General features: G+C 31.8%; 2 protein-coding genes across 2 annotated transcripts in view; one reads left to right on the top strand and one right to left on the bottom strand.

The window, feature by feature from the left end:
- Window positions 1-7,705, top strand: part of LOC129229997 (serine/threonine-protein kinase mTOR-like) — a 106,697-nt gene extending 98,992 nt beyond the window's left edge. Inside the window, exons 55-58 of the mRNA XM_054864382.1 lie at window positions 872-937; window positions 3,527-3,604; window positions 3,707-3,812; window positions 7,569-7,705. Coding sequence (XP_054720357.1) covers window positions 872-937; window positions 3,527-3,604; window positions 3,707-3,812; window positions 7,569-7,584 — 266 coding nt within the window. The 3' untranslated portion in view covers window positions 7,585-7,705. The remainder of the gene's footprint in view (window positions 1-871; window positions 938-3,526; window positions 3,605-3,706; window positions 3,813-7,568) is intronic.
- On the bottom strand, window positions 7,600-17,624 carry LOC129229998 (cytidine deaminase-like). The gene is given in 5 exon segments (XM_054864383.1): window positions 7,600-7,877; window positions 12,376-12,433; window positions 16,307-16,398; window positions 16,400-16,422; window positions 17,407-17,624. Coding segments are annotated over 5 exon segments (372 nt in total). The 5' UTR covers window positions 17,492-17,624; the 3' UTR covers window positions 7,600-7,763.
- Between the last annotated feature and the right edge of the window lie 953 nt (window positions 17,625-18,577).

The raw sequence follows: 18,577 nt of genomic DNA, 5'->3' as shown, positions 1-18,577 counted from the left end.
AGTAGGCGGAGCAAGAGTCACGTGACAGGCCAGGCGACTTTCAGCCTTATTGCATTCGTTTTATTGTTTCACCTGTGCTAGTTCGGTTTTTATTTCTAGCCGCACCTCGTAACTGCAAACAATATTTAATTTTCTAGGCTTTGTTTTGAACCCTTTTTTTAGCATATTACTTTTGCCAACCTAAAATACAAAAGGTGTAAATAAAGTAATAAATAAATTGTTTATATATTGCTTTTGTAGTTCAAGCTGGAGAAAGTAAAATAATATTAACAAAATATTTGAACCCAAATCCTGAAAGATTCAATGTTTCCTACTCAGTAGTTTACTTCTAGGGTAAATATTATTTTTATAGGTGTGTACAAATTGTTTTATGCTTAAAAAAGCTTGTGCACTCAAAATAAACATTTTTGCTGTTTGAATTTTAAAAAAAAGCAAGTAAAAAAATATATACTTGTCTAGTAACTATGATGAAAAGCATAAAAGTAGGTGTGGAATATGTTCCAATTTGTAGAAGTTTTACCCCAGTGTTAATTAGCATTATTTGTTTAAAATAAATCTTTTGCTGCTTAAACGCTATGCATGGATTCTAAATGTGATTTATTTTTTTCTTTTTGAATAATTTATTTTCTATTTGTTGGCGCTATATATTTTTAACCAACAATTTATTTTAGTTATAGTTTTTTTTTTTTTTTTTTTTTTGTTATTTCAAGTAGGTTTGTTGAAGAAAAAAATACTTTTATGCATCCATGCAGAGTGTTTGGTTTCACAAAATATCCTCATTATCAAAGCATTCTTTACAAGACACACTCATCTAAAATTTGAAAATCATGACAATTTAATCAGATTTCGATTTTTCTCCCCTTGTGTCTAGATATACTAGAAGAAGTAGATGTTCAATCTCAGGCAGACTCAAAAGAAGGAGATAGTGCTCTTATTGGTAAGTCAACTGAAACTTAATACAGTTCTGAAATAAAAATCAATTATTCAAATAATAATATATTTTATTGCATTGGCTATTTTATAAATTTCTAACTTGAGTATTTTAAGTTTAAAAAATTCAATTTCTTTCCTTTTTTTTTTCAAATTTTGTTTTTGCAAATTAATGAATTATTCCTTATTCAAATGGATTTTCCCTCTGTCATTAATTATGATTTCAATACTAATTAAATTTAGGATTTTTTTTCTTCTTTTATGCTGTTTCCCATCACATGTGATTGAGCTACATTATCTTATATCTTTAAATGAGCAATTCTTGTGGGTATATATATATTTCTTATCTCGGAAACGGCTCTAACGATTTGGATGAAATTTTGGATTTAATTGTAGTTTTGCATTCTAAGTTCATCTACATCAGTGTTTTTTCTGTAAAAATGCGATTTTTTACAAAAAACAGTTTTCTAATATAGTCTAATTAAGTTTAGCCTTGAAGTAAACTGTGAATTGACGCATCAGGCAGACGATGTGCAACCATAACAAAGAAAATTTATCTCTTCTCGCTTTAAAATTTTAAACTTGTTTAGGGTTGCCAGGTTTGGCTGATATTGGCCACTTTGGCTAATTTAAAACAAATTCTAAAGCATTATGTAAGTTAATGTAAGGCTTTTTTCTTTTTTAAGTGAAACTATTGCTGGACCGTCCTATTTTATTTTATTTATTTTCTTTTTACACTTCAAATAGTTTAACATGTTTTTTAAATTTCGTATCTAAATTTTATTTCGAAGAAACGTATGTCTTGAGACTGTTTATGTTTTGTTAAGACAGTTGTTATCATTTGAGGGAATAGGTTTGTGGATCAACAGTTTTGATGGATATCATGCTGTATGTAGCATTTTCTGGCGTAAAGTGACCAACTACACTAAAAGTACTTGTTCAAAAAGAAAATCTCGATTGGGATAAAATCGTGAAATGGAAAACCGATTTCACCATAGCAAAACTGGCTCCAAGGTCAAAATATTTTAATTACTGACAAGAAAAATTGTATAGTGGAAACAAATGTAACATATAGTTTAAAGCAAAATGTTGCTTTAATTACATTCAGAATCTTCTTTGTTTGGTACTTTAGTGTTATAAGAAGGTCGAGTGCTTGAAGCTTTTCAAATATATTTGGAAAAATATTGAACCTTAAAAAAACATGAGTTGACAAAAAATAATTCTTTTAAAGCCGAGCGAGACTCGGTCGTCCAGGTACTAGTTATATATATGAGGCACGTTTTTAAAGTAAGTACCGTTTTGAAATAAAAAAAGAACAATTACAGATAGAACAAAGATATTCATTGGACAAAAATTTACCACCCTTACGCTATTTATCGGCATTGCTCCTGTGATTTTCCAAGCATTTTTCATAGACTGGTGCAGGTTTTTGTATACCTATTCGTAGAAAGTTACCGCTTGTGTAGTCAACCATGAGGACTCTTACAGGGTTTTAGGACTTTTTTGAACATCCTCCAAACTGCCCCTACCTCGCTCGCAGCAACTTTCATTTGTTTCGGCACTTGAAGTCTTTCCTTGGCGGTCCATGGCACAACATCACTGATGAGCTCAGAGAATATGTTACAATTTGGTTAACTACACAGGCGGCAACTTTTTCCGAATGGGTACACGAAAACCTGTACCACACTATGACAGATGCTTGGAAAATCACGGAAGCATGTCGAAAAATAGCGTAAGGGTGGTATATTTTTGTGCAATAAATTTCTTTGTCTGTACTTTTTTTTTTTTTTTGTTTGTTTTTTTCAAAACGGTTACTTACTTTAAAAACATGCCTCATATACAGTGTAACCTTGATAATTTGGCACCCCAAGGGAACATGAAATCATGTTGACTTAAGCAGATGTCTACTTACTGAGGTTCCATTATTTTAATTCCTAAAGAGTTTCTGGGTCACTTACTTACTAATACTTAACACTCACATTATGAAAATTAATTTCAGTACTTAAATTTTCTTTCTATTTTCTTTTTTTTTTTTGAAAAACATATATAAAAATAATAAACTCACTAATATTATTTGAATACTTCCTAAGGAATAAATCCATAATTATCAAAAAAAGATGTAAAAGGCTCTTGTCAGTCAGGTCTAATTAAGATAAAAAGTCCTGCTCAAACTTGTTTGAAAAACATGTCATAGTGTCTTTTTTCTCTAAGACTCCTGTGGGTACATTTATCATATCCGTTTAGAATTGCAATCTGATTGCAATTGAACTCTCTAAAGAGCTTTCCAGAAAAGTGCTGACCAAGAAACCGTAGTGTAAAATTTTGAGAGACGGTTAATATGAAAGAATGTTGGTTGCGAAAATTGGACTAGAAGAGCAATTGGGTGATGACTTATAGGGGTTACTGCAAATGCGTGTCAAGTTAAAGAGGTTTTCGCTCATTGAAATTAGCATTGGACTAACAATAAGAAAAATAAATGTCAAGTTACCCAGGTGTTGAGTTATCAAGGTCACTGCATTTGAGTTTTGTTCAGTAAATTTAATATTTTTGTAAAAAAGCAAGAACATTCATGGAGTTTTTTCATCCTTCTTTTCAGACTCTGGTTTTAGTCAGCCAGAAGCATTAAATGAGAAAGCTGTTCAGATTATAAATCGAGTTCGTGATAAACTAACAGGTATGTTATAAATTTTTCACTATGTACATTTTTCTTTTGCCAGCCTTTTACTTTATTTATGTGGGTTTTTTTTTTTTAAATTAAACTTTGCATATTAAAAAGGTCGAGATTTTGATCCTCATAAAACTTTGGAAGTGGATGAGCAAGTAGAACTTCTGATTAAGCAAGCCACTTCACATGAAAATTTGTGCCAAAGCTATATTGGTTGGTGAGTAAAACTTTTTTCTATTATTGCGTATATATATATATATATATGTGCCGTATTATCCCACATCGGCCGGCATCCCGCAAAATTCAAGGTTCTCCAGGTTTTCAGTGACCCTTGTGTGATTTTTCGGCCAGACGGGAAAAACAGGGTCAGAAAAATATATTTAATTTAATTTTAACTTTAAAAAAAAAAGCAAGCTCAATATATCGTCGCCTCAGAGCAACAGTAGGATATTGTAGTGTTATTCCTGGAATTAGATGTTTTACTGTTGCACTGAGGCGACTCGGCATTATGCTAAACTATCAAATGTTAAAATCGTCACTTTTCAATAGAGCAATTATTTTTTTTTACCTGACGCATTTAGTTATTTTCAGTGGTTTAATACAGATATTTTTAAGAGTAAAACTATCATTTGAAGTAGTTATTAGCAGTAGATAGCCCTTTTTGAGTGCTACAGCAAACCATCGAATTTGAAAAATGCGATTAACGATCTTTCACATTCGTTAGTTTAGCATGGTGAGAACAATATTCTCTTATTGAATGTCACTTATAGAGCCCATATTATATGTGCAACTGGATTTTTTGCTTCTTTGTACAGTATTGCATATACAGTCGGATCTCGATATAAGGTCACCCTCACCCTGCATATAAGGTCTTTTTTAAAGTTCCAGCACATCGAATAGGAATTCTATGTTATGGATTATCGGAACACTGAAATCACTTCTAAGCTCACTTTTGTCCAACTTTCCTTGGATGATTTTACAGCTGCATGGATTCAGTTCCGAGAATTTCCCGAGGTACACAATCTTGCATGTGAAAAAATTTATTTCACCAAATAAAAGTAGTATAAAATGCAGAAAATTAAGTAGAAAGCTCAAAAAAAAAAAAAAAAAAAAAAAAAAAAAATTGCAGTGATAATGAAAGTAAAGTGGTGACAAGAGCAGAAGAGATCAGAGCATAAATGTCATAAGGTATATGCCAAGCGTTCTCTCTACACACGAGTAAATTTGTTTAGTCAACTTGGTTCAGATTTAACAGCGTTGTGGGGTATTTTTGATTGAGTCTACAAAGTTGCCTAGTTTGAAGACAATGGAATGCTCCAATCAATGAGTTAACAAGCAACTGTTTTGAAAAGTTGATTCAACTAACCACCCCGTGTTTATAAAGTGCTAATAGAATGCTACAAGTAATAAAGTGCTTATAGAAATTATACATGTGATTGCATTGCAGTTTTAGTCTGTTGTGAGCAAAGACAACCCAAACTTTTAATTTTTAAGAGGTCAGAAATTCTTAATTTGCTGAATGAAACTTTAAATTTCGCCGAATGATGATAATTTTGCCAAAAAGAACTCCAAATTTTGCCGAATGATGATAATTTTGCTGAATCATCAGACAAATTTGTTGAATAAGGACATTTTTGGAAGCTCATATTGGCCTCCCGTGACCTTCCATCGGGGCACACCTGGTTGTAATCCTTTTCATCTGCCGTAACATTGTGTGCGTGAAGACTTGAGACTAGTTTTTACACAAGTGCAGAGACTGGAAGGAGATATAAAATTGCAGAAGCAGAAAGCGCAACTTAGCAAAGCATTCTCAAGAAGTATATAACTGTTAAGTCAAGTTTGACTGCATGGATAATTTGTGTAATTATTTTATATAATGTACTCATTGTACATCACATTGAATGAATTTTTCATTTTTCTAATTTTGTATTATCAGCATGATTATGACACATTTGAGCACAGGTTTTTGACTTTCAATTGATAGCAATTGATTTTTGGCTACTTGAAGTAACATTAAAGTTTAAATTATGCATGATCCCAGTGTTGTCCCAACATGAAACTTGGCACAAATAAAGAAAATAACAGTTTATACAAAATATATTATTTTCAGTTTTTTAAAATTAAAACTTTTGGAAATACTCAAGGTCAAAGGTCAGTTCAAATGACTTTAAAAATGAAAAATTGTATTTTTTATCATGTAATATATTATTTTAAAGCTCTTAATGTAAACTTTCAAAATATATCAAGTTCAAGTTTATAACTTTATTTGTTCCAGAGTTATGGTCAGGCAAGTATGAGCCGGTGACGCAAAACATTAAAATTTCAACCCCTTATATCTAAAAAAACTACAACAGCTAGAGGGTCAAAATTTGGCTTTTTATACCACTTAGTAAATGGGTATAAACCTGCAAAATATTGTTATAATCTGCGAGCACCCACTTTTTAGGTGTGTGAGTCAACATGGAATGACCCAATATGGATTATTTAAAGTGAGAGATGTTATATATGGAGGGGGGGGGGGTAATTTGCTTGAATATAGTTACAGTCAACCCTCGTTTATCGCGGTTAATTCGTTCCAAACTTTACCGCGATAACTGAATTTCCGCGAAGTAGGATTCTGTATGTATTTTTCTAATTAGAGCGCATAAAACTTACTTACGGCAATTTAAATAGGTTTTTATCATAGTTAGAGCCCCCTAGACATAAAACAGCACCATTAGCCACCATTACATTTGTATGACTTAATATATTGCACAAAATATGAGAAAATTAGGTATGTTAGACGCAATAGATATCACATTGTTAATTAGTTGGAAATAAACTACACACACACGCAGTTCTTACTCACTACTACTAGTCTATGAAAAAACCTCAACTTGTTCGATGATGAAGCAATTGCCCGTTAGTGACCGTAGGAGCCCCCGTTCTTCCTCTACATTTACGTATACTACTTAAAAAGCTAGTGTATTGTTGAACATCATTTACAGATGTATTTATCCTCTAGTAATAATACAGGGATTTATACTTTCCAGTTAGTGCTTAACGGTTACATGAGATAGCGATTCCATACACTTTCTTCGGCGATTTTGTACCTCTACTCCCTCTAGCCTCTACTAGTACAACTAGCCCTTCAGACCTTACTTAAAAGACATATACTTTGTTATTTTTTTGTAGAAAAAGTATACACGAGCACATAAAAAAGGCTAATTACTATATTTGAAAAAAAAACAAAAACTTAGAAAAAAACCGCGATGTAGTGAAGCCGCAAAAGTCGAAGCGCGAAGTAGCGAGGGACGTCTGTATACACAACTTTATTCCGACTCAATATTTAAAAAAAAGAGCTTTATAACTTTTTATTCATTCCATAAATTTTAATTTATGAACTCAATCGAAACATTATAGCCCATTTACCTTCTTTTTAAATTTTAAAAACAGTTATACTATTTTATCGCTACATGCGGTATTGTTTGACAAACTCCTATGAATTTCCTAAAAGGTCAGTATTGTGAAATCCAGAGAGGTGACCTTATATCGAGGTCTACTGCATGTAGTCCGATTATAATGAAAAGATTCCAAAATAACTGCATATTACTGCGTTTTTCACTCACTTTTAGACTATTACAAAAATTATTTTGTTCTTCATAGAGACCGAAATATTGGGCAACCGTGAAAACTTATTTGCTTGAATAAAAAAATTTAGTGCATATTTTCATAAATGTTTTGATGATTTTATGTATCTAATCTAAACTGTACTTATTTATTACGAGTTGTATAGTTTAATGCAATGTAGGACATTTCTATAAAAAATGATTATTTCATATTATGTCTGTAGCATATATGTGTGCATGTGTGTCTGTATTATTTTTCTTTCAATGAATTTATTACACATGAAAGCTCATAATTCACAGGTCAATGTAATACAAGCTATGTTGAATGTATTTTTTAAATTCAATATTTAAACTATTTCTCTAAGGTGCCCTTTTTGGTGAAGCCATTTTGGAGAAAAGATATTTTGGAAGCTAATCAAATCGTCCAGTTACTGTGATATGAAAAGAAGAATAACTACAAACAAAATGTATAAACATAATAGACTTTTAAGTATTTAAAAAAGTTGTATAAAATGACTAAGATGTGGCAGTTGAATATTTTTGTACAAATGTAAAAATTGTTAACTCCTTTTCAAAGTTTCTGGTGTGAAAGCATAAGGAAGTAGTTCTGCAACTGTATGTTTTAAGTAGGTGCCATCTCTTTTACAAATGTAAACATCCCAATTTGTTCCAAACTAAAAAAAGAAAGCAAAAATTAGAAATATAATATGTTTATTAGTGATTCAAGTTTTGAAAACCGTGCAAAATGGATTTGCAGTATAGCCTGATAAGGCTCTTGCGCCGTAAAACCCAATACAATGCAAAGTGGATAAACAGCGTTCGTTGCCTGCAATTAAATATGATTCGGATAGTAAAAATACGTAAAATTTGCATTTTAAAACATCCATTCAATGTGCTGATACAAAACTGCAACAAACGGGATTATATAACAAAAATAGAAAAACCTAGAACACATTCTAACTCAGGGAAGTGGTTCCAAAACTATGCTACTCAGATGTACATAAGCAATTGAAAGCAAATGCAATACTCAGAAAAGAATTAGTTGTTTAAATTGAGTAGTTATTATCATTAACTACTCAATTTAAATAATGAAGCTTGGATTCCTTTCTCTGAAGCTTGATACTTCGTTTTTTCTGCCTGCTTCTCTATGTTGCTTTTTATAATTTTTTGCATCGACTTTTGTTTTCATTATTATTTTACCAGTTTCAGATTTTTTACATTAACTGATAACTGAATAACATTTCGCCAAAGAAGAAAAAGGTTCATCGTAAATTTAAGGGTGTAATGCAATTTTCAGCAAAACTTTTTGCTTGATTAGTTTCAAATTCTTTAGTTCTGCATTTGATATACAGATAATTTGCATTTCAATTAATATAATTCCTAACAAATTACAAAAATACGAAAAAATACCATTTGATACATTATAAACTGCACATTACAACTTGACTATGATGCTTTGTTCAGCTTTTAAAAATAAAAATCTGCAAAAATATTTATAAAATCAAAGATAACTATAGCAAAAAATGGAGTTCATAATTAAAGTGTGTTCTTTGAAACTTTTTTTTACTAGTTAAAAGTTCCTATGCTAGAAACATATTGTGTTATGTTTTTGCAGAAAAAGGAATTGCAATATATTTGAAACAAAACTACCTCAACTTTTAAGTTACTTAGTTACTTTATTGTTTACTTAGTTACTTTATTGTTGTATTAGTGGGACCAGAAAGTAATGCAGTTTTTTCAAACAATAATTTATACCAATTTTTTATATTTTATCAATTTAATTACTCTTGATATCAACATCCTTTTGCCCTTAGTGTGCAAATTTTCAATCCCGGATTGATACAAATTAATTGACTCTGGAGCGAAATATCAAACATGGCATTTTGGATATTGGCCGAGTTTTCTTTCCCATAGCAATCAGAATAGAGGGAAAACAGATGGTGTAATTAATGTCAGGAAGGTATGTTGGGTAAGGCAACCCAATTTATGAATTGTTTCCCAGATTTGCATAAAGCAGCACAGGTCTTGTATGGTCATATTTCAGAATCACACCTGACAATGCTTGAATATTACTCGTTATATCTTGCATCATCTGATTTGTCTCCATTCTGATTGCTATAATAAAATAACAAAAAACCTAAAAATTTGACTGATATCCGAAATGCCATCTTAAGATATTTTGCTCTAAAGCCAACTGATTGTTATCAATATCAGATCAAAGGTTTGCAGATGGTAGGGCCAGAGGATGTTGATAACAACTGTATAGTTGGGACAGGTTTAACCTGGCAGCATGGTGAAAACTATGCAAATACTAATCACAGAATTACAATGCTGCCAGCAAGGCCTAGCCAGGAATTTTTTCGGGGAGGGACATGGTCGGAGGCAAAAATGAATCCAGACATGTAATGGGAAAAAATAGCGTTTAACAATTATGTTTATTATGTTGTTTGCAAAAATTAAACTGAAATGTAATTAAAAATCAGTTTCTAATAATTATTTTGATTAACTACTTCAAAAATTTCGTAATATATTTAGACTCGACAAAATAAGAGAACTAACTGCCTGCGCTTATACGATCTATAATACATGATACAGTGTTTATTACATGTCTACAATTACAAATGCACGCAACAGAGGCTTTTAGAAAAACTTTCGAGCAAGTTAGTGAAAATAGTCACAACAGCTAGTTTTAAAATGTTATTTTGTAATTAAAGTCATTAACATTCTGAAAAAGAACTAAGGTGTAAAAAAGTTAGGACGTTTTGATTTTTTTTTAAAAAATGTGTATGTATGTGTGGAGGAGATGAGAAGGAGAAAGGGTCTGACTGGAAAGAAGATTTGTATAACAAGGTCAAGTGAAGGAGGAGTAGAGGGAAGAATATTGATTAGATAGTTTTCATTTCTTTATTTTTTTAGAGAAAAGTTAAAATTTTGGGGGAGGATTTATCCCGACGGTCCCCACCCTGTCTACGGCCCTGGCTGCCAGGTTAGGTTTGCCCCAACTATTGTTTAATCGTTGATTAAAAACAAAAACTCAATACAAATTTATCTTTTTGAACAAAAGGACACTACTTTTTGGTTCCCCTATTAGTTTCATATACATCATTAAAAATTTAAAAGCACTAAAATTACTTGCAAATAAATGTTTAAAGATGCCAATACCTATGTTGCCATTAATAGGAAAAATCATGCCTTGCATACTATTTTCAGTGAAAACTTTCAATTTGTCATCAATCTCAAATTTTATTACTTATACTTTGTTGAAAATGTTGTATTTTGTTAATTTTGCCTGTCATGTATTTTTGTACTTGTACTGAATATTAAATATTGATTTTCTATTATACAATTCAACTGAGTAATTTTGTTTGAAAATAACATTAAAACTCGATGATTTAGCCATGAAACCGAAAATTAACGCAATGTACTGTAAAACAATTTTTCCCCCCCCAAGTTTCAGAAAAAGAGTTTGTAGTTTTAACTACAAAACCAGGTTATCAATGTTTTGAGGGGGGGGGGGGACCAGTTTAGACAGGTAAAAAATCCATTTTCTTTTGTGCCATAAAATATTTGTAAAACTATTCAAAAATATGTTGCCAAAATTCTGATTATTTCAAATGCTTGTTTTCCCTAATTTTTTTTTTCTTTCAAATGCGTTTTTCTTGAAACAAATATTTAAAAACTGATGGGCAGTCTAGGTCAAAAAGTTATTGACCATTCATTGTTTCTTTTTTAAATTTTAAATGCAATAAAGGTGTGGGGGAGGGGAGAAAAACAAGCCGTTGTAATCCAACACCTCAAAAACATGCAATTTTCAACTTTTTTGATCACGATAAGATTCTTAACGAAAAAAAATAATGATTAAGGATAAAAATTGTGACTTTGCCCACTAGAAACAAGCTTTGATGGCGACTGTCTATGGACAGGAGCTTCTAACTCCACTGTTTCTGACGGATATAACTTGAAAAAATTACAAAGTGTACTTCAAAACATGCATAAAATATCCTCCAAGTTTGAACAAGTTCTGATTATTCCTTCCCACAAAAAACACTAAAATTTTGGCCTCCTAAACTGGCCTTAAAAGTTTTGACTTGCAGACTAATTCTGAAATGAAGGAAAATTTCTACTTCAATACAACTGTAGGCATTTAGAAGAGTTTACAGGAAGGAGCTGTTACGTGTAACGGTGTGAAAGGTTTTTTGATCCCTTCGGTTTTAATGAACAGAAAAAAGTTGAAAATACAAATATAACTTCAAGGGAGCAAATTTTGATCGTGTAATGGAAATTACGTTTCAATAGAATTCGAGCAATGTAATCGCAATTAAATGAGACTGAACATTTAATTGAAATGGATATTTTATTGTGTTGGTATTCGCTGTAATGCAATTTTACAGTAGATTACTGGAATTGTAGGAAAATATAATATGTTGGGTTTGTTGTTTCTGTGCCCCCTTACCTTTTATTTGCAATTCAATATAAAATATTTGCAATGCTGCCTTGTATGCAAAATTAAAATGTTTTATCTCTTTGGCTAATTTTTAAATCACCGCAAGGTCCAAGGTACCATATTCAAGCTCTAAAACGGAATTATTTCAGATTACCAACACTGATGAATCCAGAATCTTTGCACTTCATTTTATTTTTTTCTAATCCTCTTTTTCATTTTTTTATTCTTGCAGATAAAAGTCTATCCTCTCAGTTTTAAAGCAGAAAGGCTTATACTTTTTGACTTGTTTAAACTGCTGAGTATCATTTTGATTGGACACTTTTAATTCACTTTCACAAGAAAAGTTACTTTTAAATGTTTCTGCTTTGTAAATCCTGTCAAGAGTAGATTTATTTCCATGCCACAGTTGGACGGAAATGCCACTTCAAAGTTAGGCATAACTTCTTGATGAGAGAGGATCCATGACACAGCATGCACCATTAAAATTTTTAAAAGGAGGGGGGGAGAAGAATTTTGGAGGGTGTTTGATCTCATTTTGGAGCAGTGCTCAGTAGCATTTGAGAGAGTGCAGCATCTCCTTTAGGGTGGGATGGGCACCCCTGCCTTAAACATAGTTTAGAAAAATTTTAGTACTAAATTTTTGTTTTAAATTTAGTTGGCCGTTTATACATAATGTCTTTAACATTATCAGTATGGAATTATAACTTGAGGTTAATGGAATTATTTACCTCAGCTAAAAATTGCCGGCATGCTCCACAGGGCCCAATGTACTCATCACTTGGAGACCTGAAAAACATTTTTACATTCTGAATTTTCTCATGTACAAAGACAAGTATGAAAATCAGCGATTGAAATTTTTATTTATATCACAATGGTAGATATTTTCAATTAAAAAAAAAAAATCAAGCACATTTTATTTGAAATCACACAAAATATTGTAATTATAGTCATTCAAACCAGTTCAATCACACCAAAACACCCACTATCTCGGATTATGATGTAACTTAGAGTAGTTCCTTCCTTTAGAGCAGAAGTTTCCAAGCTTTTTGTTCTGTGATCCACCGGCCTATTTTTACTTCCTTTTACAAAAAAAGAAGTATTGTAATCGCGAAAAAATGCACTCAAAAATCGGCCTTAATTTCCATTTTGCTCACCTCCAAATGAATGAATGAGGTTTTTTTTCAACCCAACCACACGTGGATAAGTGCCTAAGAACGTATGAACACCTGAAATATCCATTTTGACTTTCCCTGATTTAATTACAATGAGTTTTTCTCGTGATGTCTGTAAGTATATTGCATAACTCAAGAATGGTATATCCTAGAAAGTTGAAATTTGGTACGTAGACTCCTAGTGGGGTCTAGTTGTGCACATGGATGGAAATGTCATGGGAATCCATAACATTGCCTAGAGCAGTAGATTTTTAATAATGTAACTCATATGTGATCATTAATAATATATCATTTACAAGTATGTGTCCAAATGTATCAAAATCAGGGTGTTTTTTTTGCAACAAAAAAAAGTTTTATTTTAATGTCAATACAAAAAAACTTTTCTTAAATCCTGTTTGGATTTCATGGAAATCTTGAAATAAAGAGGTTCAACTTTTTGCATTGATAATGCTTCTCCTTATACTTTACACGGTTCACAATATTTTAGCACACACACAATTGTGCTTTAATAACATTGGTTTATCATTTAAAACAAAGTTCAAAAGATAGGGGAGACTGGGGATACTTGATCCCTTTGGATACATAATCCCACAGCCAAAAATGTACCAAAATCATTAAGTAGAGGTTTGAAATCTGACAATAATGTTATAGTTATACTTGTACATAAAAACTGGCAACACTCAGTCTTTTTCAGCTATTTTGTTTTATCTCAAGAAATGATTCTCTGATTGTGTCAAGGGAAACTTTTTTTAAGGAAAGCATTCTGAAGTTTACATTATCTGTTATATACAACTTTTTAAAAATAGCAAAGTGTTATGCTAAAGTACAGTCTTTAATAATTAAGACAAATTTATAGTAAACTGCCACTAATTGTTAATAATAGTACAAGTATGTTTGTAGAAATCTCATACTAGGGATACTTGATCCTTTTGTTTAAAGCGATACATGATCCCAGGGATTAAGTACCCCTATGAATGTAAACACAATGAAAACAATACAACTGTTGTTTAGGTAGTTAAGTTTAATTTTAAGCATTCAAAACCATGTTAACATAATAAAATTTATCATAGTATGAGTGATAGAGGTAAACAACTACAATAAATATGCTAAATATTTAAAATATCATTTTGCACTTGTAACCCACACAACACTTCAAATGTTCTGATTAGCCAAATGTGCTTGAACAAGTTGAAATAGATGTTCTTGTTTGAATGAAAAAAATGATTTTGCTATAGTTGGATTTTTTAAAGCAAAAATATGCTCAATTTTTCTTGAAAAATTGACAAAAGTGTAGTAAATGAGAATGAATGTGAAAAGTTACACACATTCAGTTGGGTTGAGTGGAACTTTCAGAACTACAACATACAAATTGTTTTGCAGTTGACCTTTCAGGTTTTGAAACTATATGCTAGGCTTTCTTTTCTTTTTTATAAGTATACTGATATTTACACTTTTCTTCCTTCTTTTTTAAAATTAATTTAATTGCTAAAACTCTTAATTTTATTATTGCAAAACAAGAAGCAAATAAGTTCAGTTTTTGTGCTTATCATCCTATTTTTTAAATTACTTGTTGTAATTTTAGCTTCATTGCGCTACTTTAAAAAAATAGTGAGTTATATTTATAAAATATACTGTTCACAGTGGGGTCAATTCATCTCCAGATGGCGATAGAGTAGACCATTACGTGATAGCTACATAAACAAACCGCGAATTGTGAATTTGAGTATTGATCTCTTCGGGTTGGCTTAGTAGGCTTGCTGTTTGTTAATGTTCTTTGGAATTACAGAAATAAGTAATGTTGAAAATGACATTTTCCATTCTGGAAAACAGTACTGCTGGCATTTTGCTTTCGATTATTTTAGCTGTGATTTTACAGTTTTGAAATCAGAAAATGTTTTTTGAACTATTCTTTGTTAGTGTTTGGTCGCCATCATAGGATACGCACAAAAATCATTCCAAAAAAATTTTTTTGCTAGTTGTTCTTTATTTTTTAGTTTTATTTATTTATTTATTTTTTATTACCCAAATTCTATCTACTTTTAGATGAATTTGTAATTTCGTTAAATTATTTAATTTGTAAGTTTATTTCTCTGATCACAATATTTTTGTGCTTTGCCTTTTCTTAAAATGCATTTAGGTTCGCTTATTTAAAGTTCATGATTATTTTTTGAAAAATTTATATTAAACAAGCATTAAAATAAATACTGTTTTAAAATACTCCCCCCTCTCGCTAGGTGGGCACCCCTGGAGAAGGCAACCCTTTACTTCACCCCCCACCCCCCCACATTTGTGGATATAAACATGATGTGAATCATTTTTGTAATGTCTTTTGTAGTTTTTAAAGTATTTTGTAGCAAGTCCCTATTAGCTTTATTTTATTTTTTTAAAAACCAGAGTGTGAAAGTGCATCTCCTGCGAGCACTCATGAACAGAAACAAGACATTAATAATTTTGGTGCTGTGTAGTTTAAGTATTTTGTACTTTTTCCTTTGTTTAAAAGGAATTTAATTTAACTTACTTTGTATAGTTAGTTAATTCATATTTTTTTATTATACAAACTATGAAATGAATATTATTTTTTTAAATTAAATTTTATTTTTTCAAAAGCCAAAGCCCCTCCTTTCCTTTCCTTTACTGTTGGTGCCCCTGGTTACATGGTAATATCTAGTCACACTTATGCATTTATATATAGATTAAAATACGTCAGTATTCATAATTTTGGGGTGTTTTATTTGAATTAACCATTCTTTCACTAATCTCGGATTTTGCACAGGAGAAGGTTTTATTGTTCTGCCACCAGTTTTTCATGTTGCATTGGTACTACCAAATGCACAAGAAAAAGACACTTAAAAAACAAAGAAATCGCTGCTACCTTCCTATCAACCATGCAGTTTTAACACTATTCTAACTATCCACAAAGCGAGGAATGGAGCTATCACGTGACAATGACGTAACGTGAATTGACCCCTGTATTGGAGAATAAGTAACTGATCAAAAGCATCATAGGTTCATTAAAGTTGTTCACCATTTTTTTTTCAAATTTCTTAGTGGAATTTAAAACAATATTATTTTATGTTCACGTTACTATAGTCTAATAAAGAAAATTAGAAGCAGTGTTATTTTTAGAAACACTATGTAGAAAACTACAATCTATAAAAAATTGCTGATCTAATGAAAAGTCTATATATTTTCTCAGTGGGATCAAGTATCCCCCATGAATGGATCATGTATCCCTTGATGTGGGGATACATGACCCCTTTATAAAAATATTGAAAAAAAAAAAATATTTTACCAAAACTATGTTTAATTTCAACTAAACAAAATAATGTCAGCTAGAGAAAAAAATTGCCATTGTTCACAATTTTTTTTTTTTACTGATAATTTGCAGCAGAGAAAAAAATTGACAACTAAAGTGGGGATCAAGTATCCATAGTTCCTAGATTCAAGAGCGTAGTAAGAAACGTATTTTAAAACATTGGATAATTACCTAGTTGTAATGAAAATTGCCTGAAACTTTTGACAGCCTTCAGAAACTGCTTTTACAATAACAGTCCTTTCTGCACATATTGTCAAACCATTAAGATGCATTTTCAACATTACAACCTAAAATATACAACAGATGTATGAATAATAGCAACAATATTAAAAATAATATGAGTACTACAATACTGTGTTGCGGATAGACCCCCCCCCCCCCCCTTTATCGAAGAAATCCTATTTTTGTTCTGCATTTTATAGATGTATTGTGTTGTGTACAATGCAATTTTACAAAATGAGTGATACATTGTTTAGTAACAGAGTAAAAATCTTTTAAATGTTTTATACTACTGTAGATTTAGTACCGTAATGAAAGAGAGGTTGAGAATCATTGCTCTGTACAAAGATAAATACATGTTAATTGAGAGTAAGCCAAAAAAAAGTGAACGAATAGTCATCAAAGCAACTTAATTGCTCTGAAAGCAAGCACAAATACAAGAGAAAGGCAATGGAGTGATCACCTCTCCATTGAGAAACTCTACACCGGCAACATACCGATATTCTTTGATGATGTTAAGGGAATGATTAAGCCTGAAAATTCCCTCCCTGAAACTTTCCGAAATTGAAGTTTCAGAGAAGTAATTTTAGATCAAAGGTGCAAACTTGTAAAAATTATTGGAGGAGGGAGAGCTACATTTCTTTGAAGGGCTAAAGGGGTACGTAATCCTATGGGGGATTCCCCCCCCCCCAAAAAAAAGATCGAATTTCTGTACTTTGAAAATACTAGTTTATATATTTTCTGGTGTATATTCTTCTTCCGCATCTTGGGACCCCCCAGGGACACATCCCGTGACCAACCGTTTGAGAAACCCCTGAATTAGACCATTTCATTTGTTCTAAGCAACTGGGATGGGGTCATTACTAGAATATGAGCATACAACTTCCGAGATTTGCGTTACGTTTTTCTGGAAGAATGTGTGAAAAAAATTGGCTTCGCTAAAATGTAATTATTTCATAGAAATAAGCATGTAAATCTAAGTCTTTGTATCGAAAACAGAAAAAATTCTTAGGAACAATTTAAATTATAAAATAATTTTTGAAAAACCCCACCTGAAAAGATACGACCGTCTTCACACAGTAAAGAAGCTCCGACAGAAAAATTACTGTACGGACATATATGCTTTTGATAATGCATCCTTGCTTGTTTCCAACAAATATTTTAGTTTTTCAGGTTCCATCCTAAATCATGCAAATTACAAGAAAAAACAAAGGTCACTTCCCGCGAATGTAGATAATGAGTTAAAGGGATACAGCTTCCATAAGTGCTCGCAGACGATAATAGCGATTAACATTTTTATATTACATTTAACGCACTGTGCGATAATGAGATGAGAGAGATAAAGACACTAAGTCCCTCCTCTCCATAAAAAAAGCTTAAAGCGAACTCCCCGAGCGGTATAAACCCCCCGGAGGGCGGTCGGAAAATACTGAGGAGCGGTGAACATTTTTATGGGTGGCAGGGGGGTGGTGGACATGTTTTGCGCGGAAAGGGGAGAGGGACCTGTTTAGGCCGAACACTGATCCTTTTCTTAGCGTCATCAATTTCAAAAACAGTATGAGGACCATTTTCCTAATTCAACGTTAATAGAAAAGCTAGTCTGTATAATTGCGTCTTTAGGATTTGCATTTTCAAAATTCTCTAAGCCCCTTAATCCCTCTTCTCACTTTTAGCATCTCCAAAAGTAATTTCAAATTGCATTTAACGCTTCAGTTTGAAACATTGGCAGATTAAGTCTCCAAAACTACTCACTCCTTTGTCTACAGAGAGATCTTAAAATTGCATTCGGACGTTTCCGTGAGAGAGCTATCAAAACCTTTCTTATTAAAAATAGCCTGAAATTTAGTTTGATTTCAAAAGTGATTACAGGAGAAGACCTCGAACCACCTGCCTCTTCTTTCTCTCGACAATGCCTGAAATCGTGATCCTTAGGGCGTCGGTTCCTAAATTTATCATTCTTTAACTATAATTAATTATAATATAATAAATTTATTATATTCCTAACCTGACAAGACTTTTAACTAATTTTTCGTTTAAGTTAGAGCACAATGTTGAAAAATTTCCAGAAGCTAGTCCTTTCCTTGACATTCGTTTAGTATATGCAAGGCTATACCACAACAAAAACTACTGCCAAATCGCACAAAGAAAGACCGCACTGAAACAGTTTTGAGTGTTAACTGGCTAATGAAGCTAAGAAGATTCTGAAAAAAGTAATGTTTGGTA

The sequence above is a fragment of the Uloborus diversus genome, chromosome 9, assembly GCF_026930045.1.
Source record: "Uloborus diversus isolate 005 chromosome 9, Udiv.v.3.1, whole genome shotgun sequence".
In the NCBI taxonomy this organism is placed as follows: Eukaryota; Metazoa; Arthropoda; class Arachnida; order Araneae; family Uloboridae; genus Uloborus; species Uloborus diversus.
This window is presented reverse-complemented; position numbering and strand designations above follow the sequence as displayed.